The sequence below is a fragment of the Cyclopterus lumpus genome, chromosome 9 (assembly GCF_009769545.1).
Source record: "Cyclopterus lumpus isolate fCycLum1 chromosome 9, fCycLum1.pri, whole genome shotgun sequence".
Classification (NCBI taxonomy): Eukaryota; Metazoa; Chordata; class Actinopteri; order Perciformes; family Cyclopteridae; genus Cyclopterus; species Cyclopterus lumpus.
The window spans coordinates 3,832,446-3,855,487 of record NC_046974.1 but is presented as its reverse complement, the minus strand read 5'-3'; the positions used below and the strand labels follow the sequence as shown (position 1 = coordinate 3,855,487).

At 40.5% G+C, this 23,042-nt stretch overlaps 1 protein-coding gene across 1 annotated transcript in view; it reads right to left on the bottom strand.

Moving 5' to 3' along the window:
- LOC117736011 (protein unc-13 homolog B-like) overlaps positions 1-23,042 on the bottom strand; it is a 150,421-nt gene that overhangs the window by 112,951 nt on the left and 14,428 nt on the right. Inside the window, exons 3-7 of the mRNA XM_034540985.1 lie at positions 17,924-18,023; positions 3,287-3,404; positions 2,632-2,755; positions 1,109-1,182; positions 440-497 (exon numbers count right to left, since the gene is read on the bottom strand). Coding sequence (XP_034396876.1) covers positions 440-497; positions 1,109-1,182; positions 2,632-2,755; positions 3,287-3,404; positions 17,924-18,023 — 474 coding nt within the window. The remainder of the gene's footprint in view (positions 1-439; positions 498-1,108; positions 1,183-2,631; positions 2,756-3,286; positions 3,405-17,923; positions 18,024-23,042) is intronic.

The following is a 23,042-nucleotide window of genomic DNA, read 5'->3' as shown; positions in this document are numbered from 1 at the left end:
TGTGACGACCGAGTTCATTTCAGGGCGTAGAGAAGGGATCAACTTCTTCTGGCTTGGTGCATCCAAAAATAAATTCTGTTTACTGAGCAAAACGGCGAGCGTCAATCAGGTGGTACTGATGTAGGTTTGAATGGAAACACGAGGAGAAACCAGAAGGGCACTGGGAGAGCTCCGATCCTCGGCCCGTGCTACACCCTTTCACCCAGTTTTTATGATAAACCAATGATGCAGTTTTTTCCCATAAATCCCGCTGACAAACCCAAACATGACATACTCGGTGGAGAAAAGATCTTTTTGTTTGTTTGTCATCAGCGTGGAAGGACACATTATTAAACAAAGACCAAGAAAACATGTTCATGTGAAAGGGCTATGGCATGAATGTTTTTAAAAAATGATGAAAAAAAAAAAAATATATATATATATATATACACACACTCACAGCACTGAGAAGGTGCAGATGCCATTCGACCTCTCTGGACCTCTTCCTGCAGTGGATACTACCACAAGAGGAACATGGGAATAAAGAAGGAGAAGAGAAATGGGTCATTTAAACTGAATCAAAAGGATTTAATACTAAAAAAAAGGCACATGACAGTACGGTATGAACTAACCTCCTGTAACTATTATCTTCTGTAGTAACTAATATCTTCCACTAGATGGCAGCAGAGACCCGACAAACGCTGCAATAGCTCTGTGACATAATATTTGGTCAAACTACAAAAAAATAGGGAGTATGCTCTCAAAAGCATAAATAATCATAATTATTTTTGTAATGCAAACTGAGAAACCGCGTTGCCAAAGTCTTGCTCACGTTGCAAAAACAAGTTTGTCTCAATAAGTTTGATAGAAGATTCACTTTAGAATTCTCCTAAAAGGGCTAGAAAATATAAACTTTATGCAGTTTCTTTTTTTCTTTCTCTTTTCACACACAATACGGAAACTTTTATCCTCTAAAAGTAGAACATGTGTGAAGAAAAATGATCATTCTACCACTACGACCCACCGGTTTCTCAGCATCAGCATCCCCTTTGACTCCTAGTGAACTTTGCTTCATCATCTCTAATAGCTCAGTTAATGTACAACTTATCAATAAGCCTGAGTTACTCACCTCGTCATGTATCCGCATGGTGTTGATCCGGTCCAGTTTACCGGTCCAGTATTGAGCCTCGTCTTCTGGAATATCTGCAGAGACGGATAGAAAGTAAGAAGAAAAAACAGGAAAATGGAGGAATCGGTTGGAGGGGCGGCTGGCGGTGATGAAGAGACACGGTAAATAATGGAGGAAGGCGGAGAGTGGCCATCACAGAAGAGCAGGACCACGGGCCCAGTGGCTCCGCCCTTCCCTCAGCCTCCTCCCATCCCTCCCCGTCACATCCCATCCACAGAGCTTCATCACCATCTTATATTCATGTGTGTGTGTTTTAATATGGACCTTTTGGGGGGTCCCAGAAATAGAGTCGACTACCACCTCCGGGGCCTCGTGGGTCAACCAACAAAGCCGAGAAGGCGAGAATAAGACATCAGATCGGCAGTGCAAAGTCGTGGTAGAAATATCCCCAAAATAATGCATCGGATGTACGGTATTACTGTATTCAAGCTTATTCTCACTGTAAAATGTGTAATCTCTCCATATTCACAGTATGGTTTTATTCCAGTATCTTGATGATATATCACAGACTTTAAAAAGATTAATAAAGATCAGACTGCAATTGGTCGTCCGACATAAAAAAAAAAAGAATAAAAATAATAATAATAATAACATCTTTTGTGTCCCGTTTCTATTCGTTTCTACGTGGTAGATACTAATGCTCCTACGTTAACAACAAGGCTTTGCTGGATGTAAACAGGAAGCATCGCGCTGCCATGTAATCAGTTAGCAGTCGCCTACATTTTCATGTTTTTCAGATTATACTGTATTTGCTCACGTTTTGGCATTCGCCTTTGCAGAAATAGCTAATAGCAGTTCCTGTTTGCAACCATCACAGGATCACGTCAATTTATGTGGTTATGAGGAGCGTCTTTCTCCTATTTTACTAAAATGATGACGAGCGTCACCGTGTTTATTAATGGGACAAACAATAACTAACTTTTGGTTGTTTGAAAACCTCGGGCTCAATCTTTGGCCCTCCAGGTTCATATTCAATGCATTTGTTGTTAATTCACCTAACAGATATTTTTCTGAAGGCTTTCTTATTACTTCCTTTAGTTATAGAAAACATAAGGTCGTTATTACTCCGTTCGATGATGATGGCGCACACCAGATATCCTCTCCCTCCTGCCCCGTTCTTACCTTTCACAATAAAAGCCCTACACGTGCACTCAAATTCAAATTCCCTCCCAAAACGTAACCGCCGGTAGGTGAGAGGAGAGGTCGTCTGCACATGCAAACCTATTCAAAACGCGTGTGCTGCAACTGTTGCACATTTTGCATCGTTGCAGGTCGGAATAGTTATGATGCAAAATGTGTGTGTGTGTGTGTGTGAATGTTTTTACAGTACTGTGCCTTTCTCTGGAGTTTAACTGTTGGCCAATGATGCTGTACTGTCAGGTTTTTATGATGCATCGACTACTGGCTCTGAGGCGCGTGTGTTTGTGTGAGGTAATATATATATATGTATATTAAATATGTACCAAAGGGCAGCTCAAAGCGGGTGTCCAGCAGCACTTGGTGTGGCGTTGGGTTGGAGGTACCACAGATCTCATCCTCCCTCATTAACACCTCGGAGTCGAGCGACGCCCACTTTCCTGGTCCCTCCTGAAAAAAATTAAAATAAATACGAACCCGAAATTTGACCCGCGGATGCATTATTAATGACTCACTTTAAAAAGAGCTATTTTGAGACTCGGCTGACAGGTGAAGATGGCGTTTTAATAAGCAGGTGCACCGCGTGTTTATTTCAAGGGTTGTTGACTTAAAATGGACACGACAGGCCGCTCCCCTTTCTCTGCCTCTCTACTTCCTGTTGCTCAGGCGTATTCATGACGGGGTTACGGGGAATTTTTTAGATCAATAAAAAAACCAGGTGGGCTGTAATAATGCCTCCTGTTCCTGCCGGGCCACTGAGAGCTCCCTCTCTCATGTTCTGTGGAAACATACACGAGGTGAGTCTTCTACACGGAAAACGCCGTAGCTTTGGAAACCGAAACCACTCGATTTGATTGGCTCGAATCAGACGGCTGAAGCAGGTACACACACTTCAGATCATCTGGTATACGGAAGATCACTGGGTCAGCTTCCTGTGTGTGTGTGTGTGTGTGTGTGTGTGTGTGTGTGTTCGTGCGGTACCTCGTCAGACTGCCCGATGGTGTCCAGGGGTATCAGTGCCGTGCCGATCATGGTGTCCCAGATCAAACCTTTGTTCCACAGCTCCACCACCAGACCCGACTCCAGGTGGTTGATCTCGCTGGAGAAACGGAACAAACATCCGGATTAAAACTTTAGAACTGAGAGTGAATCTTTAAAAAGAGTAAAAACATAAAGAAATATATAAACGTTATGGATTATGATCCTTGCTTTCAACGGCAGTGTACTTTAGGATATTGTTTGTTTGAAATTCTCACAGTATATTGTTGCTTTAAACCCCCCCCCCCCCCCCCGGGTCATGAAGTGGGTCGGTCTCATCCTAAAGAGTCCAGCAGCTCTCATCTTCTGACGGATCCGTCTGAAAAGAGGCGACAGCAGCCGAACCGTCTGCCTCCTCATCTGCATATTCATAGCCACGCCCCCATTCACAATCACACTGCCTCAGTTCGGCTGTCAGTCATCTCTGTTGACACTTCACAGCTGGGATGATGGAGAGGAGCGGGTGGGTGGTGGCAGGTGCCCGTGTGTGTGTGTGTGTGTGTGTATGTGTGTGTGTGTGTGTGTGTGTCTCTCTACAAAGTGCGGATGTCTCTCCATGTTTACCGGTAACCGCCTCCATGCACGTTGTTGGCTTTGTGTGACTGGTTGTGCGACTGGTTGTGTGACTGGTTGTGCGACTGGTTGTGTGACTGGTTGTGCGACTGGTTGTGCGACTGGTTGTGCGACTGGTTTTGTGACTGGTTGTGCGACTGGTTGTGTGACTGGTTGTGCGACTGGTTGTGCGACTGGTTGTGTGACTGGTTGTGCGACTGGTTGTGCGACTGGTTGTGCGACTGGTTTTGTGACTGGTTGTGCGACTGGTTGTGTGACTGGTTGTGCGACTGGTTGTGCGACTGGTTGTGTGACTGGTTGTGCGACTGGTTGTGCGACTAGTTGTGCGACTGGTTGTGTGACTGGTTGTGTGACTGGTTGTGCGACTGGTTGTGTGACTGGTTGTGCGACTGGTTGTGCGACTGGTTTTGTGACTGGTTTTGCGACTAGTTGTGCGACTGGTTGTGCGACTGGTTGTGCGACTGGTAGTGCGACTGGTTGTGCGACTGGTTGTGCGACTGGTTGTGCGAATGGTTTTGCGACTGGTTGTGTGACTGGTTGTGTGACTGGTTGTGTGACTGGTTGTGTGACTGGTTGTGCGGATGGTTTTGTGACTGGTTTTGTGACTGGTTGTGCGACTGGTTGTGCGACTGGTTGTGCGGATGGTTTTGTGACTGGTTGTGTGACTGGTTGTGCGACTGGTTGTGTGACTGGTTGTGGGACCGGTTGTGTGACTGGTTGTGTGACTGGTTGTGTGACTGGTTGCGCGACTGGTTGTGCGACTGGTTGCGCGACTGGTTGCATTGATGGGGAACCAGTTAAAAAGAGGTTCTGTTCTGGTTCCAGCAAATTGTCAACGTTTCACTCGGCATTGCGCAATATGTAAGAATCTCAATGCGGCTTTGTGCAATTTTCTATTTTACAGCAGGCGTGTAATATTTGTCGAAGGCCCAAATATGTTTCAAAATTCTAATTTCTTTATTAAATATTCTGTTGCCGCGGAGATGTCCCGGCCGACTCATCTTTGTTTGGCACGGATCCCTGCAAAAAAATGTTTAAATCATGTTTCTCAATGAAAATGCTAATAACGACTGTCATTCCCTTTAATATCGCAATTGCAATATCTGTCAAAAATGATCTCAACAGAAATATTTTTTTCTAACGGGTTGAGGCACCAACATCTGCATCCAAAAAAAATCATTGTTCCGGATGGAAATAAAAGGTCAAAAATCATCTCCAACCATAGACTATGGCAACCTGTCAATCACCTTGTAGCCCCGCCCTAAAAGCATAGTCTGCCTTGTGGTCTATTTGACCGTCTAGCAACGTAAAGAAATATAATCTTCAATGCTCATTTAATTCAAACCATGAAACATAAAAAAAAAAAATCATAAATAGGATTAGAAACAGGTCTGACGTTGTCCATGCCTGCAGTCTGTCGCCAACCTGTGTGTGTGTGTGTGTGTGTGTGTGTGTGTGTGTGTGTGTCAGAGATATTGAAGCTTTACATAGGCCCTCAATCAAAGCCCATCCATTATTGAGGGAGCGGTTACAGGGAATACAACGGTGGACTTTTTTTTATCACTCACAAAACACACACACGCACACACACTTTCATCCTGTGTAATGCATTCATTATTAATTATTAATTATCGTGCATCTCTATGGAAACAGTGCAATCGTGGCCAGAAGTGGAGAGAAGTTAAACGTGTCTTTTGTGCAGCTGAGTTATAATGCCATAACAAAAAGAACATTTAAAAAAAAAATTATGAAAAAGTTGGATATTGAAATAGACGTGTAGAATAAAGTGATTTTAACAAAATATCACAATTTGAAAGTTTCGATTTAGTTGCTTTTTCCTGACACGGTGTGTTCAAGGACCGCGGTAAAGTTGTAAGAAAAGATGCTTTTCAAAACCCGCTGGCTGGTTTTGAGCCACTTCCAGGAACCATGCTCGACGGGTGCATTTAATGTTCAATTTTGGTCCAATTTTTTTTAAATTAAGATGTTTTCAAAAGGAAGCGATTTTTATCACCTTTGTGACTTTTTGTTCCCTTTCAAAATCAAAATCGCTGGGAGAAAACACGTATCGGCAAAACTTATAGTAAACCAGGTCGGAAAAATGATTTCCCTCCAGAGTGAAAAGAATAATGAGGAGAGAAAAAGTGAAAGGCATCGTCCAAGATGTTAACTTCAGGTACATTTTGTTCCGTCTCTCTGTGGCCGAGTTCGACGTGAGCGCTTCATATTAACCACCTGGCACATGCGTCGGCTTCTAAACGGTCTCCAGGACCTTGCTGGTTCCCCTTCTGCAGATAAACGTGTCTCTCTCTCGCCGGGATTTCATCAAGTAGCAGAAAACCAGAACACGTCGACGCCGTCTGTTGGTTTCAGACTCGATTTAAAAACTTCACTCGATTTAAAAACGTCACTTTTAAAGCACGGAGCGGTTCGGCCCCAAGCTTTATTTCTGACCTTTGAACTCACCGTCACAGGACCTGAGGTTCTCAAGAATTCTGGTGGTTCCTAAAGATCCAGACTATGGGTCTATCAGGAACCATACATACACATACATATATACAAACACATGCAGACATACATACGTACATACATATATACATGCATGCATATATATATATATATATATATATATATATATATATATATATATATATATATATATATACATACACACACATACATGCATGCATACATATATGCATACATGCACACACATATATACATGCATATATATACATGCATGCACATATACTGTACATGCATGCATATATAGATGCATACATACATGCATACATACATATACAGTATATGTGAATACATACACACATACATATATGCATACACACACATATATACATGCATGCATACATATATACACATGCAGACATTTATATACACATACAAACACATGCAGACATACATACATACATACTTATATATATGCATATATATATATACACACATACACACATGCATATATAGATGCATGCACACATACATGCATACATATATAAATACATCATATATATACATGCATGCACATACTGTACATGCATGCATACATATATAGATGCATACATACATATATACATACACATATGCATACATACACACATATATACATGCATGCATACATATATACACATGCAGACATTTATATGCATACATACATACACATATATACATACACACACACACATACAGATACACATGCATACATACATATACAGTATATGTGAATACATACACACATATATATATATATAAACATATACACATGCATACATATATACATGCATACATACATACACAGTATATGTGAATACATACACACATATATATATATATACATGCATACATATATATACACATGCACACATGTATGCAGACATATATATATAAATATGCATACATATATACATATACAATATATACATATATAAATATATGTGTGTATGTATACATGTGTGTATATATATATATATATATATATATATATATATATACACACACACACACATATATATTTGTAGTGCATATTTACTATTACATCCGCCAAATTCTGTCCAATGTAATTAACCCCACGTGTAGTGCCCGTTGTGTAATCCCCACATGAACATGTGTGTGATCCTCACGTTGTCATCTTTACCTTCCGTCCCATGTGGCCTGAACGCAGCATGACCTTTGTGCTCTGAGGAGATTTAAATAAATATCACAGCTCCACTTTCTGTAAAGCCAGATGTGGAGACACAAGACTCGATAAACCGCAGCACAGAACGCGGCGTTGACGGCATAAACAATAATTCCTGCTGCTAGAACTCAGATGACGTCAATTGACGGAGATCTGGAAGAAAAGAGCAGGCTATGACCTGAATGGCCAGAGAGGCAGTCAACAGTGGTGGGGGAGGAGTCTCACGATAAAGGCTCCACCCACAAACAGATATGGCTTAAAAAAGGGGATTCATATATTTTCTAATGAGATTGTGCTGTCATTTTGACATTTAGTGCGTTTTTATTTTTATTTGAACTTGTTTGAACTCCAAAAAAAGGGGTGAATCTATAAATTAAATATTAGTATGTACCATTCAAATAATAGTTATCTACATTAGATATGTAGATATATAGTAGTCTGATCTCAGACACGATACTGTAAATCCAGTCAAAAGATTTAGACCCTCGGGAGCTTGTTGGGACAAAACGAAGGAGGCACAGAGAGAGAGTGAGAGGGAGTGAGAAAGAGTGAGAGAGCAGAGACGGTAAACAAGTTGATGAAAGAAGAAACGAGGAAGAAAAAGGAGACAAACGGATGGAGATTAAATCCAAGGACGCAGAAGAGGAGACGAGCATGTGATGCCTTGAGACCCTGAGAGCAGAGGGATCAACATTCACCTGCTTATCCTGTAATCTGTCACACACACACACACACACACACACACACACTCACACACACACACACAGTAGAGCGGTTGGATGCTGCCGTGTGAAAGAAAAAACGTGCACGTGATTTGATTCACGAGGAGAGAAGCCGTTTACACAAATATGAGAGAAGATTAAATGATTAATAATAATAAGAGGGAAATTATTAATGATCAGGAACGTGAGGATTAGAACCATCAAGTAAAACAGCCGAGGGGCGACAAAGGATTAAAAAAAAGAAAACGAAACAGTTCCGAGTCATCTTTTACATATTATATTTCTTAATAGCTATTAGAATGAGGTGTGCAAGAAGTCAAAAAGGCACATTAACCTAAACAGGAAAGCCACTTTAGGAAGAAAAGATCGTGGTTTTCGACAGTTACTCAACTATGAAAGTTACGCGACAAAAATACATTGTTTTCTTTTTAGTTTTTAGTTTCATTCTGTCTCTTTTTTGTTGTTTATCCATATGTTTTACACTTCTTGCTGTAAATATGTATAACTAAAATGAACATCCATCTAAAAAATCTGCACATGTCAGATGTCTGAACGACATCTGTAAATGTCTAATTGATGCCGACTAACAATAAAAAAAAAAAAAGAATGAAAAAATAAAGAAAGTCACGTTGACACGAACGGCGGTCTCCTGGGTGAAAGTTCTGGTTCGACCCGCCTCCACCTCCCGTAAGTCCTTAATTACATAAATGGCTTTCACTCAAGAGCCTGGACAGAAAGGTCAAAAGGTCACCAAAAATGAAAAAGGGTGGAATCATCTCATCGTTTACAACGAGGAATGTTAAAGGAGACGTGGAAAGTGGAACTCGACGTGTCGACTGACGGACAAACTAGTGGACATTACGGGAGGATATTTTGTACATTTTCATTTCCTTTATTATTTAAATTCTAATAAGCCCTGCTATTGTATTGTATTGTACGTTTGTAAAATCTAATTTAATCTGAGGGATGCAAAATGGGTTGCAAAGGAACATTCAGAATCTTCTCCACTTTGAGGACGACAGGGTGTTCCAGCTTGTAGATCATAATTCTGAGTTCACCGTCACAAAAAAAATATGAGAAAAAAGTTATTTAAATAGCAGTCGTTTTGTTTTTCCCCAAACAAAAAGCATTTTTATTACGAAGAGAACTATTTATGAATTCACCTTCAATCAAAACACTGTGAAACTTTTCCTCGCTTGAGAAACGGCAGTAATCCAACACTAAGTGTGTGTGTGTGAGTGTGTGTGTTCCCACACTCTAATACAAAATTTGAGAGGAAATTAAAATAAGAGAAAGCCCAAAAAAATAAGATAAAAAGATTTTGGATGAGCCCCCGGGGGTTCGATGCCGTGTGGGATGCAATCAATTGTCGGTAAAGACTCCCACAGTCATTAGTTGAGAGTATTGCGTCCCATCGGACACTTCAAGGTAGCAATTACCCACAATGAGTGTAATTTACACACTTAATGAGTCGTTATCTGGGTAATTTAAGGGGAAACAATAGTTTTAACTTGGCCAATCTCCATTAAATTGGGGGTTTGTTATATAAACTGAACAGGAATCGATGTGAGGCACACGTATTTATTCAGATAATTCTGTATTGAGATTCCCAATAGTGATTATACCACTTGATGATCTGAACCGTCTGGTGATTAAAAGAAATGTAACATTCTGCATCCTTCTCAGTTGTGGTTTAGCGTCCCCATTTGTCATAATACGCCCGTATGACGACACGTCTGTTGGAACGTAGCATCAGCACGTTGTTTCATTATTGAAAGCAGAGAAGAAATTAGTCTCAAAAGGAAGTTTGAGGAAGTCATTGTTTTTTTTTAAATCTGGTTGAGAAGCACGTCTCATTTCACTGCGTTAGCTGGGTTAGCTGCGTTAGCTGGGTTAGCTGCGTTAGCTGCATAGACGTCAATGAGACGCCCTCAACGCGGCGTTCGCCTTTAGGAAAGTGACACCGTGGAGGTAGGAGTGGAGGTATGTGTCAGCGTAATCAGCTCGAGGCGTGGGAAACTTTTCCCCCGCCTGTGAACCCAGTGTACACGCAACAAAACAACAACAACAACAACAAGGCCTCATCAAAGCGTCGCATTCTCCTTCACTCGCCTCAGAGCAGCGTGAGGTAAACGCCTTCGATGAACAATCAGGGTTTCGGAGAGAAAAGACGGGAGTGCCATCAGCAGGGGGAGAGATGGAGAACGAGAGGAGCTCCGAGTGCAGGAATGCTGTCACTATTCATGCTTTCTTTTTTTTCTTTGATTATTTTGGGGAGCGCCAGGTTTGCAGGGTGGCTGAGCACGAGCCCGGCTGCGCCCGGAGCTCATCTCTGAGAATGAAAACCACATTTCACTCTCCATCCATCCAGCTCCCGTCTTTCATCTGCAGAATGTAGTACATGTACAGTACGGCTGCTAATCCTACAACCAGGAGGTGTCCCACAAGTACTGTATATGTAGCGTGCAGGTGTCTTCACACACACACACACACACACACACACGGTACAGTTAATCTAAGCACACTCGGGTTTAGACCACCGACATACTCCCCTCATTGAAAAGAGAAGACGCTTAAAGTTTCCCCTCCAGTTTTTAAGAACGTAAAAAAACGTTCAGCTTTTTTTACCCGTCAGCATGTTGGATTACGTCATCTTGAGTGACACCGTAGTAGAAACCTGTCAATCACCTTGTAGCCCCGCCCTAAAGCATACCCTGCTTTATGGTCTTTTTGACTCTAAATGGACCATAATTCACTGAATGAACATCACGCTGTATTGAAGAAGACTTCAAACTAGAGATTGAGACCATAAACTCAATTAGCTACTAGCACAATTAGCTGCTAGGAGACATATTTAAAAACAAAAGGAGTTTGAAAACACCCTCCGAGAGACAGAATTTGCCCAGATACAAGTCAGATTAGTCAAGGTCAGATACTTAGAGGACGTGACATAAGAAAAACACTTTTTTTTTTAGGTGGAGGGGATCTCTGAAGAAACCCTGGGCTCAAGTCACCAGCTGGATGAGTCCTCAGCTCGGCTCGTCCGCAGCCTTAAAGCAACCTGCTCCTTCACGGAAGCGGCCTGGTTAATTGTATTAAAAGCTCCCAGCAAAATGTAATTGTGATATTTTTGGCGATCTAATAAGAGATCTTCGTCGGGGCTTCATCAAATCACAGAGAGACAATTTAGAGACACAAACACGCTCATTGGTTTGTCGAAGTATCCTCACACAAAAGGTTCCTATGTGGTATTTCAGAAAGGGTACGACCTGTTTTTCTGGAGTTTTCCATACAGAAGCCACGAAACGGGTCAATTTCCACGAGTTACATGCATCCAGTCAAAATAACCTTCCGTCGTCATAGAAAACACATTTTAGGCAAAACGTCTACTTGGCCATAGATTCAGGAAAAGGTCGTCATTTGGGTTAAAAATAACTACCGTACAGTAACTCGTCTTCCAGTGTGAACTATTCTGGTGTGAAGAGGACAATTAACGGCGTTCAGCCTCAGTTGATAATAGTGGTGAAAGGAAAAAAAAGGTGCCCTTTAATGGACATATTCAGAATGATTATGCAAAATGTACAGTTCATGCAAAACTGTACATTCACATTTTCCCATACTTTCATCCACTTTCTGATTCAAGGAGTCCTTCATGTATTGTCTTCATGGGGATGCACAACGAAATGCAAAACCTGGTGCATTCGTGAAATCTTGTGAATTTGCATCATAAGGTAATGTAAACGGAAGCAACAAAAACACTCCTGTGCAGATAATATGGCCGACATCTTTTTTCTTAGCTAATGAAGGGAATCTGCACGTCTTTCATTCCGTAAAAAATATTTTTTTTGTTGTGAACGTCTATTAAAGTTATGTATAATCGACCGTACCAGGTCGCAAACTGCGAGCTGCCTGTCAGCTCAGCTGCATCACTAACCAATGGAAAACCAGACGGCGAACTAACCTAAACCACGCGGCGGATCAATACGTTTTTGACAGCCGGATCACAAACGTGACCTGGACACTACCACGCAGTACGTAGGTTCAGCGAACTAAGTGGCGGATGAATATCGTTAGCTAGCGAGACGATGTACGTGAGTCGACCCTGGACATGCGGCGCGACAGCTCGGAAAGAGAAAGCCCCAGTGAGGTGAGTGACTCCATCAGCAATATCATTCAACCCAATAAGTCAATGTAAAGAAAGTACCTGCTGTCATGTTAATATATTGTCTGTAAATGTATGACGCTTAAGCTTTGTTTAATGCGGGTGGTTCAGTATGGAAAATAGTCCAGTGTTAGCTAACATTAGTTTTTAATAGTCACATTTGAGCCGCGTAAACCCCGATAACCGGTTTAATTGGACCCGGAAACGACAGACAGGTTGATTAACAATAGTTTCAATCAATTATAATATTTCAGAGGACATTTAGAAAAATGTAATTTAAAGCTAACGTAATGTTTTTAGCCAGCTTCTCAATGTAACTTAGCTTAGCAACAGGACTGTCTCCAGGACAGTTCGCTACGGTCAGTTTATGGACTATTTGTGGTGTGGCTAAAATATCAGTAGCTAATATAAGTACATTTAAAACCTAATTAAATTAAATTAATATTTTAATCTTTTTGGATTTGTGCTGGCAGGCTAATGCTTTTGTCAAAACATGCCTCGAAAACGGGACCTCGTTATCTAGCCAGTTAGCTAGCTAGCTTAAGTTAAGGTTTGCACTAACCTACTACTTATTTGAAGATAATTAGCTCGCTAGTAGCTTTGGCAAGCTATCTGAGTTCGCGCCACTTTCGCGTGCTTATGAATTGACGTCATGAATTCCAGTCTTGAATCTCCGCCTCCTTCAACAATGCTGACGCTAAAATATTAGATTTGAATTATTTAAAAAGCATTAGTAGATATTCTAGGCCTAAAATATAGTGCGGCAATATAAGATACTAATAAAATATATAACATGTTACTAAAATGAAGTTAATAAGAATAAATTCAAATGCTAAATATACAATGTAACAATGTCTGGACGGGTGGTTTAAAGTGTAACATTGGTTGTGTACATTGTAAAGTGATGAATAAAACGTGAATGCTTGTATCATTTTAAAACCTGTTCATCAAAATGATACTGTTAGGTAAATAGATTTGTAATCCAAATGACAAATTCACTTGGCTTATGATTTTGTTATTTTAAAAAACTCACCATAGGTTATGGAAACTACCTTTTGTTCCTAAGATCATAATCGTTTGTCCTATTACTGTGCAGTTTACTCTCTTAATCAAGTTTGCAGTTCATATGACTAATGGTTTTGCTATATTATGTTATTGATTGTGTTTCTGTGTTTCAGGTGCAGATGGTTTGGTCATTGAAGTTTGGTTGCTGTTGATGAAGTGGAGTTGTAAGTTCTGCAGTTTTGCCTCATACAATGAAAAAACAATTGTGAGTCATTACAAAGACAATCATGGACGTGGAAGACGGGGTTTCAGCTGTATATACCCAAACTGTCTAACATTTTTCCAATCTCATGTGGAATTTACGCAGCATCTAAAGGAGCACAAGAAAGCAACCAATCCAGTTGCTAAAATTCGCTGTGAACTTTGTACATTTTCAGCACCAAGCAACATCAAACAATACTTTCTTCATTTAAAGAGACATTTGGGAAAGAGAGAGACTGAATTGTCCATTTGTGGGATGCTCTTTTAAATCTAGGGTATTCTCAACTCAAACAAAGTTCTCAGCTACAACTTATAAAAAAAAGGACTCATTAGCTAGATCCTGTCAGTTGTTCCTGTTGTATTTAATGTTCTTTGTGAATAATTCTGTTTAACCACATTGTGGAAGTTGTTTTAATGTAAAATAAATTTGTTTTGATGCAAACAAATAAATATGATTTTTGCCACAAGATTCTGTGTTTCTTATAACTATAAATTGTCATTTGAAACAATGCATACTTTTAGGTAATATTAACTAGGAAAGTTATGTCAAAACGTCCTTCTAACTTAAATAAGAGAGTTGAAATCATTAGTTGGACAAGTGAACAGAATGCATGATGATAAGTTAAATATTTTTTTAACTTGCATTGTTAAGTTGACACTACTTATTTGGACAAGTGAACAGAATGCATGATAATAAGTTATATATCTTTTGAACTTGCATTGTTAAGTTGAATAAACATGTACTATACAGTCATGTGAACTTACATAGAGCAATCCAAAGCTAAAGTCAACTAAAAATCATAAGTTGTAGCAAATTGTAAATCCAATTTGACTCTACTTGAAAGTTTCAGGCAGCAATTGAACTTATGTTTTTAAGTTGAACCACATTGATTTTTATTACAGTGTACTGCAAACCTCCGGCAGCGCTTCGACGCCGCTGCCGCTAATGAGCCTTTGGATCTAATTAGCGTAGGAGGCCCCGGGGTTTTTCCTTTGTGTATAATCATCAACATCTTTTCACTCATTACGGTCATTTTAAATGGCATTTCACTTCGGCTGAACTTCTTGATATAATTCGCCAGAATCTGACTGAAAATCAGACTTGTCTGAAAGCAAGACAGACATTATAAAAGTGGAAAAAAACCTGCCTGAGAAGATCTCATAGACGACAGAGATTATATATGGAAGGGAGGAGGGAGGGGAGTCGTTATGTAATCATGTGGATCCAGTCAATCCATCCAATCCCTCTAATTAAGTCTCAGGGGATCAGTCTGCAGGAAAGATCTGTTTATATTGTACAGTAAAATACATAACTGGTGTACGTGTGTGTGTGTGGGAGACGGATTAATCTGTACAGAATGCGTCGTACTGACGTGTGTTTTAAAGGCTGTTTAAATGCATATTAATATTATTAAATATAACTATTTTGTAAACAGGCTTCTCGTGTTGCAGAAGTGGAATTATCCCATCCCTTTTAATTGATAGCCTTTCGATTGCCATATTAATCTTATAGGCCTCTGTGTGTGTGTGTGTGTGTGTGTGTGTGTGTGCGGCAGGATGGTGACTCAGGAGACAATTAATTATAACTTAAAATGTAATGAAACCTCTTGACGACAAGCTTTGGGAAGATCTTTCTTTTTTGAAAGGTGAACTTTCCTTTAGTGTTGATTCTGGCGCCCCCTGTGGACTAAAGTGGTAGTGTTTACAAGCACCAGACTCCCTTTAACCCCTCATTTTACCCTGCAGCAGGGTCTGACAGTCTGACCCACTCAGTCCTGGTTCTCCCGTGTCCCCCCTTCTCTACATCGGGCCCAACAATACAGCTTTTCTAGAAATTTGTAATTTGAAATCTAGAAATTCTTTGCTTTTGTAATTTCTCTCCTATTGTCTTTCCTTGGTCATTACAAGATTACTACAGAAAAAAGATTCTACTCTTGTTACCTTCAGTGACACTTTTTAACAGGCTGAACTCCAGATGAGGGCAGAGCAACACATTTTAGACCTTTTAAAAAAAAAAAATGAAATTGAATTTATGTCCCTGAAATGCTGTGTTTACTGACCAATTTGACGAATAAAAATCAATGTCAAACAAATACGTCTTAACACGTTAAAGCCTTCAGTGTTGAACAATACAAGCAAAGAATAACTGCAGCCAGCTGGACCAGAGGTCAGGTTTATTTACAAAGAAAAAATAACTTATGATAGAAAGAGAAAGAAAGAAAGAAAGAAAGGAATAAAAGAATGATGGCACAAAGTAAAACCACCTTCGAAAATCCAATATATAAAGAAAATGTGTTTTTCCAGTCTCCACATGGGTTCAACCACTTCAGTTCCCAGAAAAAAAAGAAAAGCAGAAGATTTCAGAACAGAGTGACAACCTCCGATATACTTTCTACAAAACTGCATTGCCAAGTAAGTAGTCGAGGGAAACGTACTTTTCTCCAGGATTACGTGTGTTTTTTACATAAATCAGCGTAGGGAGGGAGGGGTCCAACAAACACGGGACTTTCACCCAGAAGACTGCTGTTCATGTCCCGTGTGGAACCAAAACTTTGTCAGGTTAACTTACTGTAGCGCCATTATCAGGTCAATGTATTTATTTATCCAAAACTGCTAGACTATTTGCCATCCCATCAGCCTCGGCTGTACTTTGTGTTCAGTGCTAATTTGTAAATGTTTGCATGAAAATAGTGAAGATTTTCCTGCTCAGCTTCGCCTGCTATAAGCATCGCTGTGTACTCTTGAGTTCTTTGTTACATAAAACCAGTACAGCGACTATAATTCAACATGTATTTAGAGCCTGCAACACATTAAAATACATTCAGTAAATGCAATTGAAACAACAGTTAAATACAAAAAACCTAGATTGGCAAACGTAGCCCACTTTTAATCTCGATGTCCGGACATCCGAACAACTGTTGTGTTACAATCAAGAAAATGTAGCCGAGATGAGAGCAAAGCCTCAATATTTTATATTCTATTCTATATTATAACCAATTTTGTGTTAAAGGACAAAACAAAAATGCAGCTCAGAAAAAAACACGTCGTGATTTCTTCAATTGCCCAATCGAAACCAAGCCAAAGAGTCATAGTGCTTTGACTCACCTTTCCTTAAAAAACTATTTTCCCAAAGGTAATATCTTCCGGATGCGAGCAGCAGCAGGACTTCCACGAGCATGAAAAGTGAAGTAGGGTCTCTACATCAGCTCCATCTGGCCCCTTTTTCTCCCCTCGTGGAATCAAGAGTGGACCGGACAATTCATTAGATTTATCACCGACTCATCCACTTATGTGAGCTCGGCATGTCATTTCACTTTCCATCCGACCTACCTGCTCCAACCACAAATTCCCATTTAGTGGAACCGTGTCAGCCGGCCACACCTGGAGTCCCACAGGCGTCCGACGCGCCCTTTCAATTTCAGTAAGGCCTATTAAAAGCTATATAGCAAGTCAGCTAACGGTGGTTGTCTGGCCCCGTATTTTATCTGTTGGGCCGACACCAACATGCCGGAGCTTCAATTTCTCTCTGCATTAGTCTTAATGCATCCCAAGAGGTTGGTGTAGAACATGCTATTTCTGCTAATATGAGTGACAGAACCACTGAGGCAACAAAAAACAGGAAGAAACGAGATGCCGAGACAAGTAGCTCACGTTAGCTGCTCAAACTCGGTGCCGTGGATGCTAAATTCAAATTTATTTTTTATTGTTTTATATTCAAATAATCTGAACACACAAAGGAACACGTGCTCAGAGGGGTTTTTGCTACTTGAGCATTATTATGTCTGACAGATATGCTTGTTAAATATTATATTTAAAATTGTAAAAAACATCAGTAGCATGTCAGCCATTTTTTTTATCCTCATGTGTAAATTTGAAAAATTACAAACCCCGTAAAAAAAGAAAAGCTGGCTTTATGTTTTTGCAACATTCTTTTACTAAATTTTAAATCTACATAAAAAGATAAACGTCACTACATGAGAGATGTTTCTACATACCAGATATATATTGACCGCTATATGTCAGACACATTTCTGATACGACAGTAAACAATTGTAATATCTGAATCATGTGGTTCGTCACTGTAAATCCCCCTGTGAAAAATAAGTGTTGATCCAGGTGGTGATAAATAATAAAGAAAGAGCAGCATCATTAGGGGGGAAACTCACAACATGAAGTCTTGCTCCCAACATGGCTGGTCCCCTCGGACGGTGATGGTGGTGCTCTTCACATTCTGCACCTTTAAAGTTACGTAGGCGTTGAACTTGTCTGGAAAAGACGAGAAAGCAAAGCATTTTGTTTAAACAGCTGCAACGGTTTTAGGAAGAATAATGTATACATTTACATGTTTAAAATGTCACCTCGTAACTGACCGTGAAAAACAAAACTATTTTTCTCGAGTTCTGTCCCCAGGCTTCGGTGAACCCATCCGACTTATTGATTGAACTACAGGAAATATACATTTTCAATCTCTGGCTAACTATAAAGTAAACAGACATTATTTATGCCGCAGTGAAGCATCTTTGGAGCTCATGAAAAGATGAAGGGGAGATAAACAAAAGGCTAAAAAATAAAAACCCAAGAGGGATTTTTCAGACAGGGGAGAAATAATTAGAACTACGCACGTAGGACAAGAACCATAAAACACATAGTTAGATGATTTCTTGCAGAATTTTGTATTATGCACTAATATAAAAGGAGGTAAAGTCATTATCCCCGACCCAGCTGCAGGATGTGACCACTAAACACTTCAAGCTGGTGCAATATATTAAGCTCTTCCCTTTCGATCACTGAACACTTCAGACACTACAAACCACTGAGGACAGCATGTTTGTGCAGAACTGTCAGACAGCGGTGATCAAGTGCCAGTCCCATTGAAAGGCAATGAAAACCCAAATTATACCTCATCAAATTTTATTATCAAGTCCTAAAAAATGAAGATGATGTCTTCGCCGATATGAAATAGGACCAGCAAACAATGCGGATCTGTCCTCACAAGCAACGCACTAAACGAGATCAGATATCTTTGCACACGCTGTTAATGTGTTAAATTGTTTATTAGAGTGTAAACTTTAAAAAAAATTATTGATGACCAAGTCTTTTAATGGCAATCCTTGTCGATCAGAACAGTTCTTCGTCATGAATCCATGTTAGCTAACGTCCACGCGACATACGGAAAGCATAACCGAGGCTTCTTTCTGGTGGCCAAATCAACCAAAACCTTAATCATAGTGGTTTGGGAATTTCTTTTATTTAGTAACAGTGATTTTCACAGATTAAAAAAAAAATTGGCACAGAAAATAAAGGATGTCAAAAAGGCAGTTAAAAGCTATTTATTTTGGCAAACTGTGTTGTATGTTTTGCCTTCATAAAAGTCCTGCTTAAGGACTAACATTGGTGTGTGTGAGTGTGTGTGTAGTGTGTGTGTCCATCCATCTAGCTCACAGTGATCAGCATTGACCAAGGAGGGTTGAGCCACCAACCGCCTAATCCCTGCTTGATTACCTGCCTCAAGTAGCCCACTCTTCGCATGTGTGCTGAGCGTACGCGGTATCGGTGTGTGTCCTTGTACATCTCTGTGTTCTCAATCTAACAACCACTTTCTTTTGAAGAGGGGCCAGAGGAGCTGAGGGCAGCGTCGGTGGACGTGGGGTGAAGATGAGGCGATTGTTCGGCTGCATAAATCACTGCATTACGGGCAGCGTTTTGGTTCCAATTTCCAATTTTGTTGTGGCTCCAAGTTGGTAAAATAACTGGAATCATTAAGACTCCGAGACTCGAAGTCTTCATGAATCCATTTAAGGTGAGACATTTGAAATTCAGAGCATATCTGTTGCCTCCACACGGCTCTCAACATGAAGACGGAGGAGCTGGCAGCTTGAAGGAAACGGTGCATACAGCGCTTACAGCACAAACAACGCTAACAGTGCAAGTGGCGCTTACAGCACAAACAACGCTAACAGTGCAAGTGGCTCTAACAGCGCAAACAACGCTAACAGTGCAAGTGGCTCTAACAGCGCAAACAACGGCAACAGTGCCGATACAGATAACAGTCTTTAACTGAGGGGGCGACCGGAAGGTGAGCGCCACGCTTCAGCGAAAACACCGTGGGTTTGGGACGCCGTTGTCAGCTGTGACCGTCGTGCTTAGCAGTTAGCTACTGTTTTATTTACGCTGTGCATACGTTGCTAAAACACGTTAAGACATGATTACTATCACACACACAGAAGTCGCTTTCTGTCTCAGGAACCGAGAATACAGAATACTGAATGCTGAGTTTGTGACATGTACTTATACGGGCATATGTATATGTTGGCCTACTTTCTGATCTTTGTCCCAGAGAGCACATCTGTGTCATCTGATAAGGCGCAAAGGCTTCTGGGGCCTGTGTCAGAGAGCATTTCCCCTATAAATGAGCCTGTTCAAGCGATCTAAAAATTAATCATCATCTTCTTCATCTTCTTCGATCTTCTTTACACTTTTATTTTTAGTTGTTTCTCTGTTTCGCTTTTTTGGCTGAGTTTAATTTTTGTAACTTCCTAAAAAGGAGAGAAAAACTGTTTAAGATTCTTTTGCAAATAAAATACCCACTCCCATTGTGAGACTGGGGTAAAAACTAAATTTACTAGGTTGCACTCCGTGCTTTAGCGGCCTCCTCCAGATGCCCGATGGACAACATCTAGCCTGACTTAAAAAGGGTAAGTACCTGCGGGAAAACCATTTACAGACAACATAATCGTGTAAGTAGCTGAAAAAAGGTTTATTATAAGGTTCCAGAGTAGGAGGTGTTACGGAAGAGAGAGCTCCAATATGGTGGTTTACAATTAGAGAGCCGCGCCCTATATAGGCTTCTACCAAGGGCTATTCAGAGACTGAGATACTCTGCGTGAAGAGGGAGAATTAACCACGCCCGGAAACAAAATAACTAGAGCCGACTACCCGCAAGGTTTAATACATAAAGGTATAAGAATCTGGATCTAAATGAACCAAGTCTGTTTTATAAAGTGTGTATAAGAAGACAACCTTTCGTTTCCTCGACAAAGCAAACCAGCTTAGAAGAAGAGACTAATAACGTTCAACTTTTGAATACTGGACTGAAATAGATGCTATTAGGCATATTATTTGTATTTATGGGACAGATCCAATCGCAGACCTAAATGACAGACCAGTAAACGAAGGGTTAGCTCAGAATAAGTGTTTTGTGTTTGACGACGACGACGCACTACCCAGTTGGGTAAATAGACAATTTAAAAAAATCATATATTGTATATATTTATTAGTTACTTTTCCCTTTTATTCACTGGTGCATGGTCACATTCCCAATGCAAAGTAAAAGAGCATGTACATTTTTTAGGAAATGCTGATAAAAAATACTTGTATCCCATTCATAAATCGATTAATAGAAATAATATATCAACAAGATAAGCGTTAGTTTGAGTCCTAATACCTTTACAAAGGTAGATCCCTTAAAACAATGCATGGATGTATTTTTTTTGTGGGTTTGTGGCTCAATCTAAAGCCAGGATCAGACTACACAATATCAGCCAGACATGATCCCTTAAGTAGAGCTTTGGCCATAAAACCACAACGCGACGTCAAACGCTGGTCTTCTAGGTTGAAAGTCCTGTTTGTTGGACCCATCCACCCCACCAATACTCGTCTCTTTGGAAATAATAAAGTACTTAATTTGCACTGACTGAATAAGCCTCATAATTGACTTCCTATTTGCATTATTTTCGTGCTGAGCGACACGAAAAAAAAGATTGCATTTCGTGACTATTTTACTGCCATGACACCGGGCTGAATTTCTATCGTTGGGCAAACGGGTTCAGTTGTAATTCCACCATCTTCAGCCATGTGTCAGGTTAGGATCAGACTGTATCTCATGTGGAAAAGCCAAGAGTTGAATTTCTTAATATTCTACCTAGATTTCATCCCGATGCGAGACACGTGAAATGTCAGGCGTGCGAGCTATCCGTCACCACGCCGAGCTGAGTCGTAACGACGAAGGCAAAAGACAAGGGGTCGAAATGGTTAATCGGAAATAATCCATCATTCACTTAAGGGGGTTGCCAGTTCTGTGATTGGGGGTACTAGGGGATTGGCAGGGTGCAGACAGACCCATTTACAACCTGAGCTAAAAGTGGCGTGGAAAAATTTAGAAAACCCAACAACTGGACCTGCCACGAGAAAAAAAAAGCAAAAAAATGTAGTCTATCGTCTATATATTTAAAATCTATTTCCCAGGCTGCCATAAAAGATGACCCCCATAAATGTGAGGTTGCATGCAAATGCACACACACACACACACACACATAAACAAACACACCTTCCTCCAGTGAGCAGCAAACTAACTGAGGTGGGGAGGACATTTCCCAGCATGCAGCGGGAACCTCTTGGGGAGCAGCCGGCGTCATTTATAATTAAGAGGCGATGACTTATGAAAATAAATAAGTTATATTTGGTTACACATGGACGTGCACGCCGTGGCCAGGCGAGATGACATTTACGCGGCTGTCTACAGTAATGAATACTCTCTTTAAGGAGAGGGAGCGGAGGAGATATTCAACTGAGACTAAATCCTTTTGGGCTTCTAAGTGAAAACAGAGGAGGTCCTCTTTTGCATTTCAGCTGCATTTCTTTCAACAGCATGACCTGCTTTACGTTTCTTATTTAATATTTCCCATGTTATCGTTAAATCGAGGGACTGCTCCTAATGACGCAGCCAATAAGGATCCTTGATCTGGTTTCACGTGGCCTTTGTTTTAGTCAGCAGACTAAAGCAAACGGGTTCTGATAAACTATGGACGACCTGGCCGGCTTTAAAGCTGGTGAGGACAGAAGAATATCAGGCCAACAAATAACCAGATATTTTCTCTCAGGAGACGGTGGAGACCAAAACATAGTTTAAAGGGATGAACGTTAGGACTCATCTGGTGGACGAAAACATGACTCTCTGTCCACTAAGTAGACCCATTTTAATATAATGGCAATTGATTTCCAATAAACTACGATTAAAAACCCAGAGGCTCCCCTGAAGCGATCCCTTTTGGTGGCCTCGTTCACATTTCCTGCCAAGATTGTTTTTTTCCAGAGCAGCTGGAGATTGAAACTAGTTTCCCTTCTGATTAAAAATCCGACTTCACAAACCTCTAATCTAGAGATTTTGCCAGCGCGGTAAGTGGTGTTGAAGCCCAAAAGCCCATATCAGCCGATAGCACTGAGTATCTTAAACTTGAGAGAAGGGACGTATTCAATTAAGCAGGCTGCTGCCGCGGCTCCTAAGTG